We start from the raw sequence: 25455 nt of genomic DNA on the forward strand, positions 1-25455 counted from the left end.
GGGTGAGGGGGTCTAGCCTGCCCTGACCTGTACAAATATTATTTAGCTGCGCAGTTGTCCCACGCACACAATTGGTTAAATTCAGATGAGTCCAATGTGGCAGTGGTTCTGGAAGCAGCTTGTCTAGCTCCTATGAGGCGCTGCGGAATTTACTGTACTACACCTTTTCCTTTAATGGTGGCTATAAAGGCTGTCTTGAAGGCATGGTGCTTGGCTCTTTCTTTTCGCCCCGCGCCATCTGGACATATTTCACCACATAACCCCTTTTGGTTTAACTCAGCGCTACCGGAGCGTATGATCATACCCGATCCTGTTGTCTGGAAAGCCAAAGTTATTAAATACATTGCTCAAATATGCCAGGGGAGGGGGGGGTTTGTTAGGCTTCAGACTTTTGACAGGTTGAAACAAAAATTTGATTTACCAAACTCATACCTATTTAGTTTTCTGCAACTCCAGTATGCTTTTAACACTCAATTTGAGAACTCTCGGGTGGCTTTTTATACTTCGATCTACTCGGGGGACAACTCTATGATTCAGCCCTTGTCCAAAATCTACAAAGCACTGTTACCCAATGTGCATATGGGACTTGAAACTCTCGGGGCTAGATGGGTTGAGGACTTTCCTGCAATGCAAATGGAAGAGTGAGAGGATATGTGGGGGTGCTCCTTCTCACAACTGGTCTTCGCAAGGGACAGACTGGTTCAGAATGGCCAATCACCGCGGCCATTTAGCACTCGATCTGAGTGTCCAATGAGAGATGATCTCTTATGTAAACATATGAGATCATCTCTCATCGCCGGCTCTCTCTCCTCACACAGAGACAGCATGTGAGGAGGGAGAGTGAACAGCTGCAGCATGAAAAAAAAAAAGTTACAGTGCTCACAGTACCTGTCAGTGCCACCTGTCAGTGCCACCTGTCCCCAGTGCCACCTGTTAGTGCCATCTGTCCCCAGTGCCACCTGTCAGTGCCACCTGTCCCCAGTGCCACCTGTCCCCAGTGCCACCTGTCAGTTCCATCGACACATGACATCAATGTCACATGTCATCAGTGCCACGTATTAGTGCCATAGGTCATCAGTGCCACGTATTAGTGCCATCTTTCATCAGTGCCATGTATTAGTGCCATCTGTCATCAGTGCCACCTATTAGTGCCATAGGTCATCAGTGCCACGTATTAGTGCCATCTGTCATCAGTGCCATGTATTAGTGCCATCTGTCATCAGTGCCACGTATTAGTGCCATCTGTCATCAGTGTCACGTGTCATCAGTGCCACATATTAGTGCCATCTGTCATCAGTGTCACGTGTCATCAGTGTCACGTATCAGTGCATCTGTCATCAGTGCCACCTGTCAGTGTCATGTGCCATCTGTTATCAGTGTCACGTTTCATCAGTGCCATGTATTAGTGCCATCTGTCATCAGTGCCACATATTAGTGCATTCTGTCATCAGTGCCACGTATTAGTGCCATTTGTCATCAGTGCCACATATTAGTGCCATCTGTCATCAGTGCCACATATTAGTGCCATCTGTCATCAGTGCCACGTGTCATCAGTGCCATATATCAGTGCCATCTTTCATCAGTGTCACATGTCATCAGTGCCATGTGTTAGTGTCATGTGCCTTCAGTGCCACATCAGTGTCACGCGTCATTGTCCTGGTGCTCCAGGGCATTCAAAAGTTTAATAGGTAGTCAACAAGTTAGATGTGTCATTTATGCTCCTAGAACACCTGAAGGTGCTCTCTGCATGTTGGGCCTCTCTAAGTGGCTAGGCTGAGAAAAAGTCCCATACATGGGATCGTAATACTCAGGAGGAGTAGCAGAATGTATTTTGGAGTGTCATTTGTTGTATACACATGCCATGTGAGAGAAATAACCATTTCAATGACAATTTTGTGGGAAAAAAAAATCTTAATTTTGCAAAGAATTGTGGGAAAAAAATAACAACATCGAAAACCTCACCATCCATCTTATTAAATACCTTGGAATGTCTACTTTAAAAAAAAGGGGTCATTTGGGGGGTATTTGTACTTTCCTGGCTTGTTAGGGTCACAAGAAATGAGATAGGCCATCAGTACATCAGGTGTGATCAATTTATTATGATTTGCACCACAGCTTGTAGACTCTCTAACTTTCACAAAGACCAAATAATATCCACTAATTTGGGTTATTTTTACCAAAGATATGTAGCAGTATAAATTGTGTCCAAAATTTATGAAGAAAAATTAATAATTTGCAAACTTTTATCACAGAAACTAAGAAAAATGCATTTTTTTTTCAAAATTTTCGGTCTTTTTTCATTTATAGCGCAAAAAATAAAAAAAAACAGAGGTGATCAAATACCACCAAAAGAAAGCTCTATTTGTATGAAAAAAAGGACAAAAAATTCATTTGGGTACAGTATTATATGACTGAGTAATAGTCATTCAAAGTGTGAGAGCACTGAAAGATGAAAATTGGTCTGGTCACGAGGGGGGTTTAAGTGCCCAGTTGTCAAGTGGTTAAACTGAATGGGTTAATACAAAATATAAAATGGTTATTCCCACGCTACCATGTGGAAGTGTAAGACGACACTGGAAAAGCTGCTTACACCAAATAGGGTCCAACTCACCCCTATCGCAACAGTAAATTAAGTATCAAGTATGGTGCTGCGCTAATCCAAACATAAATAAAAATCGTACTAAAAGTAACAATATGGGTAGGTATAGACCTATCCCTGTGGGAGGGTGAGATAAACTAATTGCGTTTACACTGAATATAAAATTAGCCTGCTAATATACATAAATACAGTGCAAGGTGCAATTAGGTGCATACATCCTACAGAATTACATACTGATACATCTTAATAGATCTTCAAAAAATGAAATGTCCATCAATTACAACGGGTTTAAACACGTAGTATCTTCAATTCAAGAAAGCCTACAACTCCTGCAGAGATGGAACATCATCCCAGATCCACCGGCCACCACCCCTATGGATCAAAGTGGTGAAGCGGCTCAACACCATCACCCATTACCTCAACAATCTACAAGACACCATTCTCGCTGAACAGCAGCCGCAGGTACACCCCGTTCCTAGGCGGTCTTGTGCGATGCAAATCTTCACTCTGTCGCTAGAACTCTTCACCCCCAACTTTGCCTCCTTGGCACCGGTTGTGCCTCTTTTTTCAGGAAGCATTGTCTAGGTATTGACCTAGCCCCTTTCTTTTTTTTGTGTGTCTTTTATATTTCTTATTTTCTTTCATCTTTTGGCTTATCAACACCACATCCGCTCGGTTACCAAACACAACCTCTTGGAACTCATTTTAGGAGCGCTGACTACCTCTAAGCGTCACACTAACCACAACTTCCTCTAAATCACCTCTGCAATACTACCAAGTACCCTCCACAAAGAAAATCCCCCTTACAGGTTTTTTTGACTCACTACAACTCTAGCAAGCCATACCCTTACCACCTACGCTACGGCCAGTATGACTTTCAAATTTTTAACCATCAGCGCTAAAGGCCTCAACCACCCTGCAAAAAGATCCTCCTTATGGAAACTAGCGGAACAATCCAAAAGCAATATTCTCTGTGTGCAGGAGACCCATTTCCATGCATCCAACCCACCAACTTGCAAGCACAAGAATTTCCCCAACATCTTTACCGCTTGTGCCCCAGCCAAAAAGAAAGGGATCCTTGTTGCCATTAAAAACTTTGTGTTTCAACTCCAAAACTGCATAATGGATCAAAATGACAGATACCTCATTCGATTATGCTCCATCAATCATACCTTATACACCATTGTTACAGTCTATGCGCCAAATACACACCAGCTATGCTTCCTAAGTAAACTCTGCAAGAAAGTTACCACTGTGTAACAAGGTGCAATTATATGGTGTGGCGACTTTAATATCACCCCTGAACCTCACCTAGATTCCTCTTCTACCTCTTCAAGATGCATACCTTCCTTGGGTCCCCTCTTACCTGCTCTCCAACTGTACGATATTTGGCGGTGCCAACAGGCAGAAGAACGGGACTATACGTATTTCTCTCCATGCCACAACTCATATTCACACATTGACCTTTTTCTTCTGGACCAGTGGACGTTACAAAAAGTAGTGGACTCTTCTATCCTTTCTGCTACGTGGTCTGACCACTCCCCAGTGAGCATTACTATAGAGGACAATTTCAGCCCTGCTCCTACTTACTTATGGTGAATGAACACTCGGATCCTACAGTCCCCTAAGTACTCACCTTCCCTATGCAAACAACTTCAATATTTTTTCTCATTCAATGACAATTCAGTCGCTGATACTTCTGTTTTGTGGGCCTCCCACAAAGCTTTTATGAGAGGCGTACTTCTCCAACTAGGTGCTATTAATAAAAGGCAGAGGAGGCAGCACATTGCTAAACTTCTGAAAGATATTCAAGACACTGACTCCCTAAACGAACAGCAGCCACACCCTGACCTTAAGACTTGTCCTTTCTACTGGACAATTTTGATAAATCCCAGAAACGCAATAAGATGCATTTTTACAGTGCTGGCAACAAAGCAGGGAAATTGCACAGCAAATTAAAGGGCAACGCATTAAATCCAGCATAAGCTACCTTTACCACCTTACCACAAAGGAAAAACTAAGAAATCCTCAGAACATAGCTGATGCTTTTAGTACATACTATAGCGCCCTTTATAACTTAAAAGATGAACCTTCCCTAACCCAACCCAACCCAACCCTTCCACTATCCAATCTTTTTTGGATTCAATACATCTTCCATGTCTATCAGCTGATCAAATTGCGGACCTAAACACCCCTTTCACTGTATCAGAAATAGACAAAGCCATTGACGCCCTACCAAACAATAAATTCCCGGGCCCAGATGGCTATGTAGGGGAATACTATAAAAAATTCAAATTCATCTTAAATAAGTATTTGGTTCAATTGTTCAATGATGCTGCTTCCTCTGCCTCCTTCCCACAAGACATGTTGAAAGCTATGATTGTGAAGCCAGGAACTCTAACACCCCACAAAACTTTCACCCTATATCCTTAGTGAATCATGACATCAAATTATATGCCAAAGACATCAAGTCATAGATTGACAGACCTCCTCCCAACTCTTATTCACCTCAATCAATCAGGCTTCACAAAAGGTCGCCAAACTTCTGACGTTCCTCGAAGGATGGTTAACATCATCCATCGTGCAGAGAAGCATGGGGTGACTTCTCTGCTCTTGTCTCTTGATGTAGAGAAGGAATTTGATCGAATGCCCTGGCAGTACCTGGCTATGGTTATGCAAAAGTTTGGTCTTCACGGTCATATCTTCTCTGCAATAATGGCTTTATATTTGCACCCCTTAGCACAAGTTTACTGTTTGTCTATGCTATCCAAACCCTTTAACATAAGCAATGGCACCAGGCAAGGGTGTCCTCTATCTCCCCTTCTTTTCAACATAGTTATGGAACCACTGGCAGAGAATTTTGATCTCAACGCAACATCTCAGGTTTTCCTATTGGAACCACGGAACATAAAATTAACTTGTTTGCAGACGATATTATCCTCTTATTAACCAAACCTGCATCTTCCTTGGCTTTGGTACAATGTACAACATCAGAAATTAGTGAAGTTTCCTTTTACAAAGTGAACGATTAAAAATCATTCATTCTACCACTTAACAACAAACAGGATTAAAACGAATGTACCCATATACCTGGGCTACCAAATACATCTCTTACTTGGGCTTAAAACTGACCAATTCGACCTCCTCTCTTTATCAAACTAATTTCACACTCTTCTTGACCAACCTCCCAAAAGAACTAGAACAACTATCTAAAGTAGTACTAACTTGGTCAGGCAGACTAGCTGCATTTAAAATGCTCAAACTACCACAGCTGCTATAATTATTCAGATCATTACCAATACCAGTCCCCAGATCCTTTTTCTCTGTCCTACAAGGTGTCCTAGGACGCTTTGTATGGCAAAATAAAAAAGCTAGATGTTCCCCCTCCATCCTCCTGAAGCACAAATCGGTGGGGGGAGCAGGACTTATAAACTTCAGAGATTACTATAATGCTGCAATACTAGCCCAACTCAAAGCATGAGTTAAACCTGATCCCGCATATCCCTGGCTCAACATTGAAACCTCCCAAGTCCCTAGTTATGACCTTAGCACCCGGCTACTTAGCTCATCCCAGAACAATACACGGAATACCACCCTATCACCCACCATTGTTGCCTCAAAACTGGCATTTAACTATATACTCACTTACGCACCCAAAGGGGATTTCCCTTGGAGAATACCACTGCCAATATCTGTACCCTCTTTACTCATCCCCGACGTCAAAATGCAATCATGGCAAGATAAAGGGATACAATACATCTCAGACCTTTACTCTAACAACCTCCTTAGATCCTTCACGTCCTTATAAAACTCTTTCTCCCTTACCATGAAGGACTACTACCAATTTATACAATTTACTCACTGTTTGATACGCAACCCTCACCTACACGTAGATGTACACCCACAAATATAGAAGTACTTCTTCTCAACCGATACAACTACAAAGGGCATCACACTATTTTATAACTTAATAGGAAACAAGGTTTCCTTCAGTAAAACCCTACCTCTATAGAATTGGGAAAAAGATATAGGCCACTCTTTAGCGAATTCCAATGGCTACTAGCCTTCAAAATCACCTTCAGAGCCACCAGGTCCTCGAACCTTTGGGATCTAGTTCACAAAATTACCCTCAGATGGTATATCACCCCGTCTATGATCCATTCATTCGACCCAGCCATGCAACCTACATGCTGGAGACAGTGCAGAAAGGTAGGGACTATGTACCACCTCTTATGGCATTGCAACCAGATATCTACATTTTGGCACAATGTGTTCCAACTTCTTAAAGCAGTAACAGCTTTAACATTCACCCCCTCCCCAGAGTTTGCACTACTAGGCATTGGCATGGAGAATATTCCCTATTGTTTCCACACTATATCCACCCACATATTACTGGCCACCAGTCTAAATATTGTACACCACTGGAAAACCCCTGACATCCCAACAAATTACCTTGGTACACACACACGGCTCTTACGAACAAATGTTCTCTACCTGTGAGGGCCGTTTACCCTTAGTATCCCAACAATTATCTTACTGGCTAGAATGGTAAAGGAATACTCAACTACCCTTATGAGTTCCCCCTCTTGGAACAACATGCTTGCAAACATTAGAGCTAATATTATACAATGCACAGATTCTCCCACTCTGCCTATGCTTAGAGCAACTTTGAGTTGCGACAATTCACCTTATTGTTATGTGCAATCTTCAAGCTGAATATGCTTATGGTCACCTCATACTGATATAACATTCTCAATCAGAACTTATCTTTTCAAATGCACAAGACCACCCAATCTGCTTATGCTTAGAGCAGCCTCAAGTTACAACATCCTATTGTTTCTTCATGTCGATATATGTATTCTTCATTCTGAATATAATTATGGTAACCCTATTCTCATTTATTGTTTTCACCTAATGTTACACTATAAAATCTTCAATATAAATACATTGAACATAAGCTACTACCTAAATTGTAGGTTGATTGTATTGTCCCCTCCCCGACACAGTTTGCTCCCATATGGGGTGTTTGGGGGGATTAGGACAATGCTCTCTACTTAATACCTAGCATTTGGGATTGCACCCACTGTTCACTTATGTTTGTTATCCTGGATCTGTTGTTTGAACTCCCCATGCAGATGTCTTTCCATGTTCCATTGTATGGCACATACTGTTTAATTTACTGCTATTTTCATTCCTGTATCCATATCTTTTTTTTTTTTTTGATAAACCTTAATAAAAACATTGAACAATAAAGAGAAACACCAGGTATGGAGTAAAAGTGTAAATCCCGGGCATTTTTTTTTTAATACAGGAGTGATGGGAGACCCAAAAATTAAGAACAAAATTAAACTTGGAGCTTAAAATATGTGGCAAGCATTTTTTTATTTGACCCTTTAATACTTTTCTTATGGAATCCCCTTCAATAGATAATTAATCATTCAGTGCAACCTTCTATATTTGTTTTTCAATATTAAAATATAACTGAAGATAAAACTTGTTTTTTTTTTTAATACAGTGGAGTAGAGAGGGTTTGGAACACCTATAAGTTTTTTTTTATTGTTGTCTTGTTAGGGAGATTCATCCTTTCTATTCGTCCTGGTGACTGTTATTACCAAAAGTGAAAGTGAAAGAAAAAAACAAATTTTCAAGAGGAATAGCAGGGAAAACATCCACTGGGGACACTAGTTTAGGCAATCCTGGTGACTACCAGGGATTTTTTTCACTTTTTTTATGCCCCTGGGCCAACTGTACATCCACAACCACTAGTTTACAGCAGTGGCGGCTGGTGCTCCATTTTGAGGGGGGTGGGGTGCCAAACAAACCCCCCCCCACACCACCAGGTCCGCCCTTACCCCATCCAGGTCGTGGGTGGCTTCCCCGGCTTTCAATGGCTTTACTGGCTTATCCTCCTTGCCAATCTGGTCTAAAGATGACAAATCCGGTCTTAAAAAGAAGCAGGAAGACAATAACGAATGTTGATTCGCTAATGTCACAAGTGGGTGGGCTCAACATTTTTGAAGCCAATTAGAGCCTCAGGCTCTAATCATGCACTTCAAAAATAAAAAAAAAAGATCATAGAAATCTATGCGTCTGGCGCATGTGGATTAGGGGCCGGCGCATGGAGATTATGGGGTGGCGCCCCTGCACCCCTTATGGACCGGCCACCACTGGTTTACAGCACAGATACAGTCTAAGGTACAAATATTGCCATATATTATAAACCACTGATCATTTAAAATATTTAATTTAATAGAAAAAAGAATACAGAAATGTTTGTGACCAATAGAAAAAATTAATGTCAAATAAGATAAACAGCTCAGATTAAAAGGATGAAAATATGATCAGCTGTGTAGAGTTTACAGATTACACATGATAATTTACTGTGCTATCTAGTGATTGCAGTGATAATAATCAAGATAAGATAACTGTTTGCTACTTATGCTTCTAGTTCTATGTCCAGTAGACAAGATAAAAACATTGTTACTATTCTGTGCTGCAAAGGAATGCCCGAATTCAGCTTTGTCATTCCAAGTGGTTTAACATTTTTCTGTTTCTGCAAAGAAATGTGCGTATATTGGATGAATACAAAGTGAAAAGAAATGTGTCCTTGAGTCTGTAAAGTGCATTGACTTTTGCAGTTATTGCATGAAAACTACATTTACCATAAAGGTGAATGGGGGTCATTCTGCAGATCAGACATCTGCTCCAATGGTGTGAATGTTGGAGAGCATTTAGGGGCTGCTGTGACAGTGTTCTTTAATTTTCTTTTGAAGGTTGCCATTAGTTGGCACTAAAGATACATTTTTGGCAAACAGACTTTTACTATTTGTGTTATTTTGGCACATACAGTCAGGTCCATAAATATTGGGACATCAACACAATTCTAATCTTTTGGCTCTATACACCACCACAATGGATTTGAAATGAAACAAGATGTGCTTTAACTGCAGACTTTCAGCTTTAATTTGAGGGTATTTACATCCAAATCAGGTGAACGGTGTAGGAATTACAATCATTTGTATATGTGACTCCCACTTTTTAAGGGACCAAAAGTAATGGGACAATTGGCTGCTCAGCTGTTCCATGGCCAGGTGTGTGTTATTCCCTCATTATCCCATTTACAAGGAGCAGATAAAAGGTCCAGAGTTCATTTCAAGTGTGGTATTTGCATTTGGAATCTGTTGCTGTCAACTCTCAATATGAGATCCAAAGAGCTGTCACTATCAGTGAAGCAAGCCATCATTAGGCTGAAAAAACAAAACAAACCCATCAGAGAGATAGCAAAAAAAAATTAGGTGTGGCCAAATCAACTGTTTGGAACATCCCTAAAAAGAAAGAACGCACCGCGGAGCTCAGCAACACCAAAAGACCCGGAAGACCACGGAAAACAACTTTGGTGGATGACCGAAGAATTATTTCCCTGGTGAAGAAAATACCCTTCACAACAGTTGGCCAGATCAAGAACACTCTCCAGGAGGTAGGTGTATGTGTGTCAAAGTCAACAATCAAGAGAAGACTTCACCAGAGTGAATAAAGAGGTAGCAAAAACATTGAGAGATAGCAAAAACATTAGTAATAGGGCCATCATGATAGAGGAAGGATCATGTCAGGAAACTTGCGGTTCCAGGTCCCTGGAATTCTAAGTGGGCTTTTGAATCACTAGCCGCATTTTTTCATTGGGAAATGGCGCATGTTGTTGTCTCCAATTAAGTGGATTATAGGTTGGGATTACCTATTATTCTTCAGCTTTTTTAAGTCTGTATTTGACTCACATACCACCCTCTATGGGACACCATATGATCCTATCCTCTGGGGTTTTCTCATGATAATCTGATCTTTTGGCCCCATTTTTATACTTTGTTACCAATCCGTTTTGATGCAGTAGACAGTGCCTGACAAATGTAAACCTCCTGAGGAAGCTACTAATACAGTGGCGAAACATATAGAGAATTTTGTCATTTTGCACATTTCGATACTGTTTTTTTATCATCTTTATGGATTATGCTGTATTGATTTTAACTCTGTGAAATAAAATTTATATTTTTTGATATACTTTTGTGTGTGTTGCACCTTAAAAGTCCCAACCTTGCCTTATTTATTGTTACTAATTTAAGGGATGTGGTGCCAATAACTTACAGATGACAAGCAAACAAAACTTTTTCTCCGTTGGATATACCTGCCAATATAGTTGCATCTTTTAGACCAGCTGTTTCCTATCTGAGGGATATGTGAGGCTTGAAACATCTAAAAAATTCTTTCTCTTTAATAAAAAAGTAATATAAATGCCTTTAGCACATTGAGAACCATAACTGATATTGATAGTCACAATCTGAAAAACTGACCTTATCGAGAGCGATTTGGACAATAGCCTCACTCTCGTTATCCAGAGCCGATGTGGCCATGTCAAGAAGAAGGATTCTAGGATTTCTAACTAGAGCTCGAGCAATGGCGATTCTCTGCTTCTGACCTCCACTCATCTGCCCACCTCCTTCTCCAACAAGGGTGTCAAATTTCTAAAAGGAAATAAAAAGAAAATAAACTTTATTCAAAATGATAACTTGTAATTCTATAACCCACACTAAAACCATGTATGTGATTCATGAATTTATTTTTACATTTTATGGCTGGACATTGTTTTGTAATGTGCGCCTTGCACATGTATCAGCTGGAACTTGCAAAGTGTACATTTGATCATTTGATTGTTTTCTTAAAATAGCCAACAGACATTATCCTCTTTTGGAATCAGATTAGAGTACTTATTTCATTTGTAATCTAAAACATTACTCTGACATTTGGATTAAAGCTTCTTTGCCTCATTTTACCTGTGGTAAATCCATGATGAAGTTGTAGGCATTTGCTTCTTTTGCCGCTTTTATAATGTCATCCATAGTGACCCCTTCTCGTCCATATTTAATGTTTTCAGCTATTGTGGTGGCAAACAAAACTGGTTCCTGCTCAACAATCCCAATTAAAGAGCGCAACCACTGAATGTTAAGTGTACGAATATCATGGCCGTCTAATGTCACCTGGACAGTTGTAAAAGCAAAAAAAACCTGCAATTTTTCATCTATGAGACATTTAATAATGTGACCTTTTTATTTTTTTTCAAATTCTTTTTTTGTTGTTATAATTAAATTTATAGTATACAAAGTTTCAAAAAAACATAGGAAGAGAAAAATAATAACATACATATTTTATAAGAAAAAGAAAAAACGTAACTATTTAGGGTATCACATACTGTATAAGATGAAAAGATTGCAACTATACATAAACAATCATAAAAAGAAAAACATGATTTAGGCTCAGTTCACACTCATGCGATGCGGGAAACCCTGCAAATCCAGTGCAGGTTCCCGCATCGCACCTGAATCGCCGGCAGTTCACACTGCCCTCTGCGAACCTCTGCGGGTGTCAATTCAAAGTTAATGACACCTCCAGATCGGTTCGCAGATGGCAGTGCGAACTGTAAATTTGGACAGAAATAGGATCGCATGGATGTGAACACCCATGCGATCCGATTCTGGTGCAGACAAACAAAAAGAGTGCTGCACGAGTTTGCGATGCGGACTTAGCCATACAGGTTGTAAGGAAGAATTAGTATCGCACAGACCAGTGTAAACTGGCCCTTAGGTATGCATTAAATAAATAGCTGGAATATTCTTTACTTCAAAAAGAAAAAAGAGACACATGAGATGTGAGCAGATAAAACATATCTTGCTTTTTTCTAAAACCTGTGCAGTTTTGCGTGCTCATGCAAAGGCTTCCATAGTTTAAAGCCTAAGTTTAGGTAAAAAATAATTAATAATTAATTAATAATTAATAATTAATTAATTAAAAAATCAGCACAAGGGACTGTAGTTATAGTTAATCCGAAGTGCCATAATTGAAATCTTCTGTCCCCTGCTCCCCCATACTCCACAGCTGAAATCTTCTGTACCCTGCTCCCCGATACTCCACAGCTGAAATCTTCTGGTGCTGGAGGGGTAATAAAGCAGCTGGACCTGTCATAGGCACTCCTCAGAGATACTGACTATGCCTTTCCGCCCCATTCTCCATTCATAGAAACTGTACACTAGCTTCCTTCATTTATCCACTCATTCCCCATTCATAGATTGCTTTTCATTCATGGAAGCTATAATACGGCTTCTATGAATGAAGGAGGTGGGAGGAAACAGCGGGCATATTTAAAACTTTTGACTGATAATGAGTGACAATAGCGAATCAACATTTGCTATTAGCTTCCTGCATCTCCTCCCGGCCAATCCTGACAGGAAGCGGGTCCTGGGACCGGATTGGCGGGGAGGAGAAGCGAATGGATTGGCCGGGAGGAGAAGCTGACGAAGCCGCCAAAGCCACCTGGGACCTGGACGGGGTAAGTGCCAGCTGACGGGCTTGTGAGCGGGACTGGCGAGCAGGCAAGTAGTGCTGGCGAGCAGAGCTGGGGGGGTGGCGGGGGTGCGGGGTTTGTTTGCCCCCCCAAGAAAATGGAGCACCAGCCGCCAATGTAGTTATACATAATGCAGCAACATCCACACATGTAGGTCACCCAACATTACAGGTGATGTATTCTTCCAAAGCAACACACAACTTTGCACAATGGTACTTACTAGTATTGAAATGTTTATCTTCTCCCTCAGTTTCTTTCCATCATTCAGCTGTGACCCCAGTGCTAACGGAGAGGGCAGGGGAGGAGCAAACATCCTGTTTATCCTGTTTAACTGATGATATCATTGGACGTTAGGGTGCCAGAGGTTTTAATGGTGCACAATGAAAACCTGTGGCTTTGTGTAACTAAAAGTTAGGCTTGATCCACCTGCTGGCTACAATTTTTTGGACATTTTGCCAAGGCACCCCTAAAGAAACCTGAAGGCACCCCAGGGTGTGACTTACCCTTCAGAACAGAAATTTTATTTGTGCCATGTGTGCAAAGCATGCAGACAATGCTCCTTTTACTACTACTTTTAAGTGGTTGGTACTGAGCACATTGGAACGTTTGCATTTTCAAATGGCACATCATTTTAAAGACCCACCACCTTGAAACCATCTGTCACCTAACATACAATATTTTTAGGTAGTGAAGATGAGGATTTTAGCCCATATTCTCTGCATACTCTAGCATTCCCATTCCACGAAAGCCAATATATACAGTGGGGACGGAAAGTATTCAGACCCCCTTAAATTTTTCACTCTTTGTTATATTGCAGCCATTTGCTAAAATCATTTAAGTTCATTTTTTTCCTCATTAATGTACACACAGCACCCCATATTGACAGAAAAACACAGAATTATTGACATTTTTGCAGATTTATTAAAAAAGAAAAACTGAAATATCACATGGTCCTAATTATTCAGACCCTTTGCTCAGTATTTAGTAGAAGCACCCTTTTGATCTAATACAGCCATGAGTCTTTTTGGGAAAGATGCAACAAGTTTTTCACACCTGGATTTGGGGATCCTCTGCCATTCCTCCTTGAAGATTGTCTCCAGTTCTGTCAGGTTGGATGGTAAACATTGGTGGACAGCCATTTTTAGGTTTCTCCTGAGATCCTCAATTGGGTTTAAGTCAGTTCTCTGGCTGGGCCGTTGAAGAACAGTCACGGAGTTGTTGTGAAGCCTAAGCTGTGTGCTTAGGGTCATTGTCTTGTTGGAAGGTAAACCTTCAGCCCAGTCTGAGGTCCTGAGCACTCTGGAGAAGATTTTCATCCAGGATATCCCTGTACTTGGCCGCATTCATCTTTCCCTCCATTGCAACCAGTCGTCCTGTCCCTGCAGCTGAAACCCCCCCCCCCCACAGCATGATGCTGCCACCACCATGTTTTACTGTTGGGACTGTATTGGACAGGTGATGAGCAGTGCCTGGTTTTCTCCACACATACCACTTAGAATTAAGGCCAAAAAGTTCTATCTATCTCATCAGACCAAAGAGTCTTATTTCTCACCATCTTGGAGTCCTTCAGGTGTTTTTTAGCAAACTCCATGCGGGCTTTTTATGTGTCTTGCACTGTGGAGAGGCTTCCGTCGGGCCACTCTGCTATAAAGCCCCGACTGGTGGAGGGCTGCAGTGATGGTTGACTTTCTCCCATCTCCCAACTGCATCTCTGGAGCTCAGCCACAGTGATCTTTGGGTTCTTCTTTACCTCTCTCACCAAGGCTCTTCTCCCCCGATAGCTCAGTTTGGCCGGACGGCCAGATCTAGGAATGGTTCTGGTCGTCCAAAACGTCTTCCATTTAAGGATTATGGAGGCCACTGTGCTCTTAGGAACCTTAAGTGTAGCAGAAATTTTTTTGTAACCTTGGCCAGATCTGTGCCTTGCCACAATTCTGTCTCTGAGCTCTTCAGGCAGTTCCTTTGACCTCATGATTCTCATTTGCTCTGACATGCACTGTGAGCTGTAAGGTCTTATATAGACAGGTGCGTGGCTTTCCTAATCAAGTCCAATCAGTATAATCAAACACAGCTGGACTCAAATGAAGGTGTAGAACCATCTCAAGGATGATCAGAAGAAATGGACAGCACCTGAGTTAAATATATGAGTGTCACAGCAAAGGGTCTGAATACTTAGGACCATGTGATATTTCAGTTTTTCTTTTTTAATAAATCTGAAAAAATGTCAACAATTCTGTGTTTTTCTGTCAATATGGGGTGCTGTGTGTACATTAATGAAGAAAAAAAATGAACTTAAATGATTTTAGCAAATGGCTGCAATATAACAAAGAGTGAAAAATTTAAGGGGGTCTGAATACATTCCGTCCCCACTGTATAAATATATATATATATATATATATATATATATATATACCGTAGATAGATAGATAGATAGATAGATAGATAGATAGATAGATAGATAGATAGATAGATAGATAGATAGATAGATAGATAGATAGATAGATACTAGATATCTCAAATCAGTATGTTTACCTTCCCATCCGTAGGGTCATAAAATCTTTGTATAAGCTGCACTGCAGAACTTTTCCCAGATCCACTCGGCCCAACAAAAGCAGTTGTTTCTCCAGGCTGAATGCAAATATTCAATTGGCTCAATATCTGTGGATTCAGGGAACAGATACATTATTTCTTGTATTACTTCTGTTATAGCCTGACTTATCTTCATACTTTTTTTATGGGATCAGCGCTATTTGATTTCTATCACAGTATCCATGGAGATAACATATACCAATTATCCACTCTTCCATAAGTGTCTCTTTGAATTATTTTATATATTGATCTCAAACAGGGTTAACTAGGAAGGGCCACTTTAAGTAATTACTAAGTCAATCTGAAAGGGTTCTCTTTTTTCCGTATGCCCTTTTAAGTCTGCTATAAATACCATTATTTATTGTTTTATTATTTTCCTCCAATTAGGACTATTGATTAGGTTTGACGTTGGATACATTCAGTAACAGAAATTTTGATTGGACATGATATATGTATCAAGTACATGTTGGTATATTAATGCTCTTTCTAATAATTTGAAATCAATATATGTCAGCTTACATTTTTACAAGGAATTGATCTCTGAAAATTATGTTTAATTTTTATCTTTTTTTGGTATAGTAAACACTTTAGCAATGTATTTAGATATGTAGGGGCCTGCCTGTTTAAACAATATGAATATATACAATATCTCACAAAAGTGAGTACACCCCTCACATTTTTGTAAATATTTTATTACATCTTTTCATGTGACAACACTGAAGAAATGACACTTTGCTACAATGTAAAGTAGTGAGTGTACAGCTTGTATAACAGTGTAAATTTGGTGTCCCATCAAAAAAACTGAATACACAGCCATTAATGTCTAAACCGCTGGCAACAAAAGTGAGTACTGCCAGCATTGTGAGATACTGTATATGTGTATATACATATATATATATATATATATATATATATATATATATATATATATATATATATATATATATTGTGACGATATGCGAGATGATGTAGTGGATAATCGCTATATTTCACCTCGCATTCGTTCTATTGTAAGGGACTGAACCGGAATCCGGCCCAGGTTTTTCCAGCCTCTGTGGCAGGCTAGGTTCCGGTCCGGATGTTCTGGTCCACTTGAGTCCACACAAGTGGACTTTAAATGACCAGGAAGAGAGCACAGCAGAGCTCTGGCCTGAGTCTGAGAAGGGAATTTGAGAGAGAGGAGCCCTGTTTGTTCGGATTGGAAAAAGGTTTGCTTTACCTCATGTTTTGTGGGTGATGGGGACCAGCCCCGCACTGTATAGAGAGCAGTCTACTGTTTGGTTTAGCGCTGGACGGCAAGGATTTGATTTACTGTTTTTGTTTATTTTTTATGACTTGCAAACCACTTGTAAATAAAGCGTGCAACATGCCCGAGTTTAAGAAAACTGCCTGTACGCTGACCTTCTTTCCGAGAAGAAAGTGATCCCCACGAGCTAATTCCCCACACGTGGTACATTCAGCGGGCAATTTCTGAAGATGGAGAAAATGATAAAGGCCCTGCTACAGGCCAATGCAGCTCAGCGGGAAACCAACCGCCAAGTCGCAGAGGCCGCTGCAACATAACAGGCGGCCCAGCAGGAGATGAACCGGCAGTTCGCAGAGGCTCTAGTGGAACTGAAAAAGGGGTCCCTACCTCCTGTGCCAGTGGAACCAAAGATGGTACGTGCCTCCTACCACCTACAGAAAATTACACCTGCCGATGATGTCGAGGCATACCTTGCAACTTTTGAGAGAGTTGCTGTCTGCAAAGGATGGCTAAAAGAACAGTGGGCGGGTCTGTTGGCCCCATTTCTGACAGGAGAATCTCAAAAGGCCTATTTTGATCTGAAACCGGATAAGGCCCAGGACTTTGAGACTCTGAAGACAGAGATACTCGCACGCTTGGGTGTCACTATGGCAGTCTGGGCCCAGCGCGTGCATCAGTGGACCTACTCCAGCAACCAGCCAGCCCGTTCTCAAATGTTCGACCTGGTCCATCTCACCAGGAAGTGGTTGCAGCCAGAGACCTTGACAGGCCCTCAGATTGTGGAGCATGTGGTAATGGACCGGTACCTGCGTGCACTCACTACTGCTGAGGAAGTAGGTGGGACAAGGGGATCCCAAAACTGCAACCCAGTTGGTGGACCTAGTGGAGAGGTACATAGCTACTGAGGACTTGGTGAACCCGTCTACGCCCCACTTCGGTGTGTCTAGGAGTACAAGATCGCCCAGCCGTTCTGGTAAGACTGTTCCGGGGTTCAAGAGCATGGGGAAGTTAGATAAGACTGTTGTTACAACTGATGAGACTGTGGGTCCTAGACCTGGAGACTGCCCAAAGAAGCCAGGAAGGTCTTCGGGGCCGTTAAGAGGATTGGGGGTAGGGCACATACAGTGTTTTTGTTGCCATGCATTAGGGCATATTGCTGCAAACTGTCCTATAGATGATGAACCTATGCAATGTGATTATGCTTTTATGAAAAGACGCATTTCTCTGTTTGCACAGGTCACATGTACTGCATCATGTCAGAGTCGCATTGAAAAACAGATGTGTGTTATTTCAGTGGATGGAAAGCCAGTCACAGCCTTGCTAGACTTTGGTAGTGTGGTGACCTTAGTCAGGAATGATTGTGTGAACCCCACAAAACTACACCCCAGTACTATTGGGGTAATTTGCATCCATGGGGACACTCGGGACTACCAGACAGCGATGGTTGAGGTTGATACCCCCTGGGGCAGTGTAACACATTCAGTGGGGGTGGTACCTTCACTGCTTCATGAAGCTTTAGTGGGGAGAGATTTTCCCCATTTTTGGAATTTATGGGAGAGCAAAGGGAGGCTGGTAGATAGAGCTCCCCCTACTGTGGAAGCACGGGAACTCTCACCGGACCCTTTTTGCCAAAAGGAAGTGGGTGATGTTGGTGGGATCGAGGAAGCTGGAGATCCTCTTCCTTTCCCTGTCATGGCTGGGGAGCCGGAGGACCTGGAAGCTAGCTCCCAGCCCGAAGGTAACGAACAGGAGAACACCTCTGATCCTGACAATGAGAGTAGCCAGAATGTGGTACCCGAGTTAGAGGTCAGGAGAGAGGATTTCTGTACAGAGCAACTGCGAGATGCCACCCTCATGAGAGCCAGGGAAAACGTTAAGATGTTGAATGGGGAACCCATAGATCCTAACTGGAGGGTGTCTTTCCCTACATGGTCATCAAAAATAATTTATTGTTTCAAGTGGTAAAATGTGGAGAGGACAAGATAGAACAGCTACTGGTTCCCAAACCCTTCCGCAGGGTGGTGCTAGACATGGCCCATGGTCATGTAATGGGGGGGGGGGGGGATCTCGTTATTGAAAAAACCAGGGAGAGAATCGCACAGAGATTTTTCTGGCCTGGGGTGTATACAGATGTCAAGGAGTACTGCAAATTGTGCCCCGAGTGCCAAATGTCGGCACCGTCGCACCATTTTCGCAGCCCCCTTGTCCCTCTACCAATAATCAAGGTCCCCTTTGAGAGGATTGGCGTGGAACTGGTGGGGCCGAAATCTGCCCGGGGTCACCAGCATATTCTGGTGATCCTGGACTTTGCGATGCGCTATCCCGAGGCCATATCCTTACGCAACACCTCCGCCAAGGCTATCGCCAAGGAGTTGGTCCAGGTGTTTAGTCGAGTGGGGATCCCAAAAGGGATCTTAACCGATCAGGGTACCCCATTTATGTCCAGGGTTACCAAGGAACTGTGTAGATTATACAAAATCTCCCATCTCCGTACCTCTGTCTACCACCCCCAAATGGATGGTCTGGTCGAAAGATTTAATAAAACTTTGAAAAGTATGCTGAAAAAGGTGGTCGACAAAGATGGGAGAAACTGGGATTTTTGCTACCATATCTCATGTTTGCCATACGTAAGGTTCCACAGGCTATTCCTCCTTTGAGCTTTTGTATGGTAGACATCCCAGGGGGCTGCTAGATGTCGCCAAAGAAACGTGGGAAGGGGAGGCCACTCCATATAGAAGCATCATAGAGCATGTCTCCTTGATGCAGGATCGAATTGCAGCTGTCCTGCCTCTGGTGCGAGAACATATGGAGCGAGCCCAGGAGGCCCAGAGGAGGGTCTATGATCGTGGTGCCAAGGTCCGTACTTTAAGCCCTGTGGACAAAGTGTTGGTACTGGTTCCAAAGGTGGAAAGTAAGTTCCTAGCCAAGTGGCAGGGTCCCTTTGAGGTTGTTGAAAGTGTGGGGGAGGTAAACTACAAAGTCTACCAGCCAGGAAAAAGGAAACCACACCAAATTTATCATGTGCATCTCTTAAAGCACTGGAAGGACAGAGAGACTTTACTGGCCACTTCCCCGCCTCCAACAGACCGGGTATCGGTGACACCTGACGTTCCCATAACAGATTCCCTGTCCATGGTACAACAAAGTGACCTTAGGGCATTTGTACACAAAAATAGAGACTTTTTCTCCCCCTTATCTGGACTGACCAAGGTGATCCAGCATGACATAGGGACGAACCAGGGGTTCGGGTAAATGTAAAGCCATATAGAATCCCAGAGGCCAGACGAGAGGCAGTCGCGGAAGAAATCAAAAATATGTTAGAGCTGGACGTGATAGAAGAGTCCCACAGTGAGTGGTCGAGCCCCATAGTGCTGGTCCCAAAATTTGATGGCACTATCAGGTTTTGTAGTGACTTTAAGAAACACAGTGTGTCCAAGTTCGATGCATACCTGATGCCTTGGGTCAAAAAACTCGTGAAGAGGTTGGGACAGGTTCGCTACATAACAACCCTAGACCTAACGAAAGGCTATTGGCAAATACCGCTAACTGAATCGGCCAAGGAGAAGACTGCCTTTTCCACTCCTGAGGGCTTGTTTCAGTACAAGCGGATGCCTTTTGGTCTGCACGGGGCCCGTGCATCGTTCCAGCGAATGATGGACAAAACATTGAGACCACATCGCCCGTATGTGGCTGCTTATTTGGACGATGTGGTTGTCCACAGCCCAGATTGGGAATCGCACCTGCCCCGGGTACAAGCAGTGGTAGATTCCCTTGGGTAAGCCATAGGCCTGGAGGAAGCCAAGTACCTTGGGTACATTATTGGCCTGGGACTTGTCAAGCCTCAGACCAATAAGACTGAGGCAATTCAAAAGTGGCCCCAACCAGTAAACATTTTCGGGCCTTCCTAGGCATTACGGGGTATTACCGATGGTTTATACCCAACTTTGCCACCATTGCTATGCCTCTGACCGACCTGACAAAAGGTAGAGGGTCAGTCATGGTCCAATGGAATTCTGAAGCCGAGGAGGCATTTCAGAGATTAAAACAGGCCCCTATAGTCTTATATATATATACAGTATCTCACAAAAGACAATATTTGAAATAAACCTATACCAAACCTATGTAACTCAAACATAGGATGAACAAATTAGTAAGATGTGAGGTCCTTCAGTGAGGACTGCTTGCCAAAATGAGTTGGTGAACTTCAAAATTTGTACAATCCCTGTAAAGGTCGGTGTTGATCCACGTTGACCTTGGGTCTATAGGCAAATGCAGCTTGCTTTTTATTTTGAGATGCCTTGAGATCATTCAGAATTTAGTGACAGGTACATTTTACCTGTAGTTGACCTTCCTATGACCTGCATTTGACCTGCTAAGCCTGCTTTTTTTTTATTCCCATAGACTTGTATGGGAAGAGAATTAGCTGTGATGCAAACCAAAACCTGTCAACAGTGGACCTAAAATGTAAGTTCCCTTATTGACCATAGAGCTGCCCATCAAATTGAAGAACCATTAATAAGGGTCTGGGAAGGAAGAAATGGAGCAAAATCGACATTTACTTCTCTAGAGCATGTCATTGTTTTCATTTACAGTATTCACTGAATGTAATCTCTGATTGTGCCTCTTTTCTCACTAAGTCTACATTCAAGGACATGCACCTGCACAGCTGTCAAGATGGGACCAGCGGCTTATTCTGTGAAGCTGCTGTATTCTGATAGCCATGAAAGTGACTGGCCTCACAAGGGTGCACTGAACGAGGGTGCACTGAACACCTGTGCATCCCATGTGGCCAAAGACAGCACTTCGCACAAATGTGAGCATAAGTGTACCTGTGTGAAGGAGGACCAATTCATGATCTTAATGTTTAGACGTAACACAGTTTACCTATTGTTGTCTTTTTTTTTTGGTCATTACATTATACTTCTCCTCAAACCGTCCACCCCCCCCCCCCCCCGCATATAAAAAAATTCTGTTGTATACTTTTTTTGTTTGGTACTTGTGGTATTAAAATTGCATGCAATTTACATGCACTTTAGGGTGTATTCATCTTTAATTACCAGATGTACAACTATCGTCATATGATCAAGTTACCCTCTTTCTCCTTCTAAACTGCTCTCCTCCAAACTGAATAGCATAACAAAGCATCTTACCAAAAATACCATAACAGATGCTCTAGAACTTCTAAACACATAGGGGTTGATTTACTTAAACTGGAGAGTGCAAAATCTGGTGCAGCTCTGCATAGAAACCAATCAGCTTTCAGGATATTTGTTAACTGAACAAGCTGAAGTTAGAAGCTGATTGGGTACCATGCACAACTGCACCAGATTTTGCACTCTCCAATTTTAGTAAATCAACCCTTTAGGATTTGATTTACTAAAGGAAAGCAGACTGTTCAAAAAGTTTTGAATATGTATCACTTACATGTATTACTCACTGTACATTACGGGGTTGATTTACTAAAGGCAAATGGGCTACTCACGTTTCAAGGGGGTATTTAATTTGCAAGGGATTTTTCCCATAGGTTAGTGAATGTGATGAAAATTGTACTGAAAACAATACCCAATCACATGCAAAGAAAATAAACAAAAACATTGTTTTTGCTTGCACATGATAGGATTATAAAAGTCAACAGAGCCTCATTTATTAAAATATGGGAAAATTCCCTTGCAAAGTAAATACTCCCTTGAAATGTGAGTAGCCTATTTGCCTTTTGTAAAATCAACCCCATAATGTACAGTGAGTAATACATGTAAGTGATACATATTTAAAACACCAACCCGTGTTTTACATACATCATGATCCCTAACGAAAATCGAAAGTCTGTTCCTTTGATTTATATTTGATACTGTGTTATGGTTCAAAGGATAGATTTTTAGATACCTCCACCCAAGGCTCCCCATATTCATCTGTCATACAGTACCTTTACTTCTGGCCTTGATGGATAATGGAAGTTCACATTATGGAACTCAATAACTCCCTTAACTTGGTCTAGCTTGTGACCTTCATCAGACATGCAGTCAATATCTGGTTTCTTCAAGAAAACACAAAAAAGGTTGATTCCACTGATTTGGTGGCATTTAGTTCATACAGATATAAAACTAAGTGTACAACAATATATTTACAATTTTAAAAGCAGAAAATATATGCTGTATTACAGTATAGATATAAAATATAGCAAAATGTATGTACAGTATGTAGGGCAATGAACACACTTTAAGAGAACTGTGTTGGCAAGGAAGAGCAGAACGTAAAAGTAGTGTAGGTTGTTTTAAATGGCCAATTGACCTAAAAGTGATATTTCAGACTCTAGTGTACTGAATCACCTCCTGGCCTTTTAAGTCTAGTTTGTAGTTGTGCTCCCACCTACCATGGAATCTTAACCTTCTATTTGTTTGTTTGTCATAAAAATATCAAAGTTTGACTGTAATGGCTTAAAGGCCTTGTTTGATGACATCAGACAGATATTTGTTTGAGACACTTCTGAGCTCCATCAAATTCATTGACAAGTGCATTTGAACTGCAGTAGACCTTCTTTTGGCCTGAATTTGACCTTCATGGGAGTTTTGCATATTCCTATAGACTTGTATGTGTATGCAATCCCGCTTGAAGTTAGCAAATGGCCATCAAAACAGGATCGCAGAAGTGCAGAGACAACACTAGAGTTCTCTAGAGGTATAAAAAGCCAGTCAGAGGTGGATATAGTGCTGCAGCTTTAAAAAACAAGATAGCGGGTCCAGATTTAAACTACCTGCCCTCTTAGGCCAACTGTCTGCCCTCCTTCCCTTGTCTTACTAGATCTAATGCCATGGCTGCACAAGGCATGCTGAGGCTGCATGCAGTGGAGCTGAAATAGACAGTTTCCTAAATCTGTCAGTGCTTATGACTAGAAAAAGAGGTAAACCATTGCCCTGTTATGTTGTATTATAAGTTTTGTTTTTATCACACAAGGAAATGTGTTGCTGACAGCCAAGGCTTTGCAGAAATATGGCCTTGCAAGGGAGTTCATGTTCTCTGGATACAGTAAAGGATAGCATTCAGTCAATCCAGAGACTTTGATCTAATCCCCTCTGCAGATGGACCAGACCTATATTGGGTTGTTTACATTTTTAAAGACTGCAACATATAACGGTCTATTTATGATGGTGATGTCCTTAAAAGCCAAGTGCTTAGATGGACCACATAGAGCAAAACATAGTAAGACCTAAGAGGATCTAACAAGATTCAACTGAGAAAAGCTAGATCCCAATGAAAAAACATTCTGACTAGGTGGCATCATGGCAGGAGATCCTTCACAAATGTGATATAGCAATGATATGTATTGTGGAAAATGTGTTCTTTTTATAGAGGTTATAGAGTGTGACGAAGTCTGCTAGGATTAGAATATCCATTTTGGATTGGCTCTTTAATACCTTTATAAACAAAATAAGTAGAAAAAGTACAAACAATTTTAATAAAAGTTAAGAATGGGACTTGAGATGAGATCCGAATACTGACCTTTTCTATTGTTTCATATATAATGGTAGCAGCAGCTCTGCCAGAAGCAAATGCTTCCAAACATGGAGAGGCCTGACCCAGATTCATAGCAGCAACTAAAATACCAAAGAATACCTAAAATGTAAAAAAAAAAAAAAAAAAAAAAACGAAACCATTTATCAATGTTTAAAAAGTATAGAACAATTGCTTTTAATTCTTATTTCCCTCAGAGCTGGATGCATTGTTAGTTTGTTATCCCTATTTGTCAACACTGTGGTCAGATTATGTTGCCAGTTTAATGAATTATGTATGGATATGATAATAGAATTACATTATTATCACATTCGTTGGTCAGACCATGATAGGAGAAGTATTGTTGTAGATATGTTTAACATATAAGAAAATCTTATTTTATGGGTATGTAGGTGGGGTGTAGTGTGGTGCAGAGGCAATAGTTCATTAAGTTTGGTGCAATAAAAAACTTGTATTAAAGAAATGCAGCAACAGTTCACCATAGACCCGGTGGGATAGATACCTAGCCAGGCACACTCACAATTTCCAATGACGGGAAGAATCAGATTCCAGCTGAATCGACAGCGTCTGTCGAGAGAGGACAGAATGCAGCCTGGCAGTCTTGTGCTCAATCAGCAAGGTATCCAGAGAGTAGTGATCCTATGCTTTATCTCTTATCCAGGAAACTTTCCCTAATACTAGTACTGTCTTTAACAGATGGGGTACCTTTTCCTACGTTGCCCATTCGTATAAAGCGTGCCAAAAACAGGGTCTTAAATAGACTCTGCCACATCTAAGATTGCTCCCAGAGTTACATGGGTGGCCAGCATCCAATTGGATCGCTGCTCCAGTGATTTAGGAAACCATAAAGGAACCCTTTACCCCATGACTTTCTCTTCCTCTGCATTGCCGCTGCAGTTGAGCACCATCTGCAGTGGAGACAGCAGACTGCCCCTGCCTACAGTTATAATATTGTGTGTTTTTACAGACTGTTAAAGAATAGCGTTATGATCAGATTCAATAATTAGTTTATGTTGGTGGTGTAAATAGTTTATGTTTGTAAAAAATTATAGAATTGTATTCTGATAACATTTGTTAGTAGTGTTATAGTATAGTATGAAATAGGAAGCAGGAGAAAGAAAAAGT

General features: G+C 41.4%; 1 protein-coding gene across 1 annotated transcript in view; it reads right to left on the bottom strand.

Annotated features, from left to right (window-relative positions):
* The window catches only part of LOC141147033 (bile salt export pump-like), a 122553-nt gene that overhangs the window by 70683 nt on the left and 26415 nt on the right, over positions 1–25455 (bottom strand). Inside the window, exons 7-11 of the mRNA XM_073634005.1 lie at positions 24319–24432; positions 22745–22855; positions 15519–15644; positions 11422–11625; positions 10942–11112 (exon numbers count right to left, since the gene is read on the bottom strand). Of these exons, the coding sequence (XP_073490106.1) occupies positions 10942–11112; positions 11422–11625; positions 15519–15644; positions 22745–22855; positions 24319–24432 (726 nt within the window). The remainder of the gene's footprint in view (positions 1–10941; positions 11113–11421; positions 11626–15518; positions 15645–22744; positions 22856–24318; positions 24433–25455) is intronic.

Source organism: Aquarana catesbeiana, linkage group LG06, assembly GCF_042186555.1.
Source record: "Aquarana catesbeiana isolate 2022-GZ linkage group LG06, ASM4218655v1, whole genome shotgun sequence".
In the NCBI taxonomy this organism is placed as follows: Eukaryota; Metazoa; Chordata; class Amphibia; order Anura; family Ranidae; genus Aquarana; species Aquarana catesbeiana.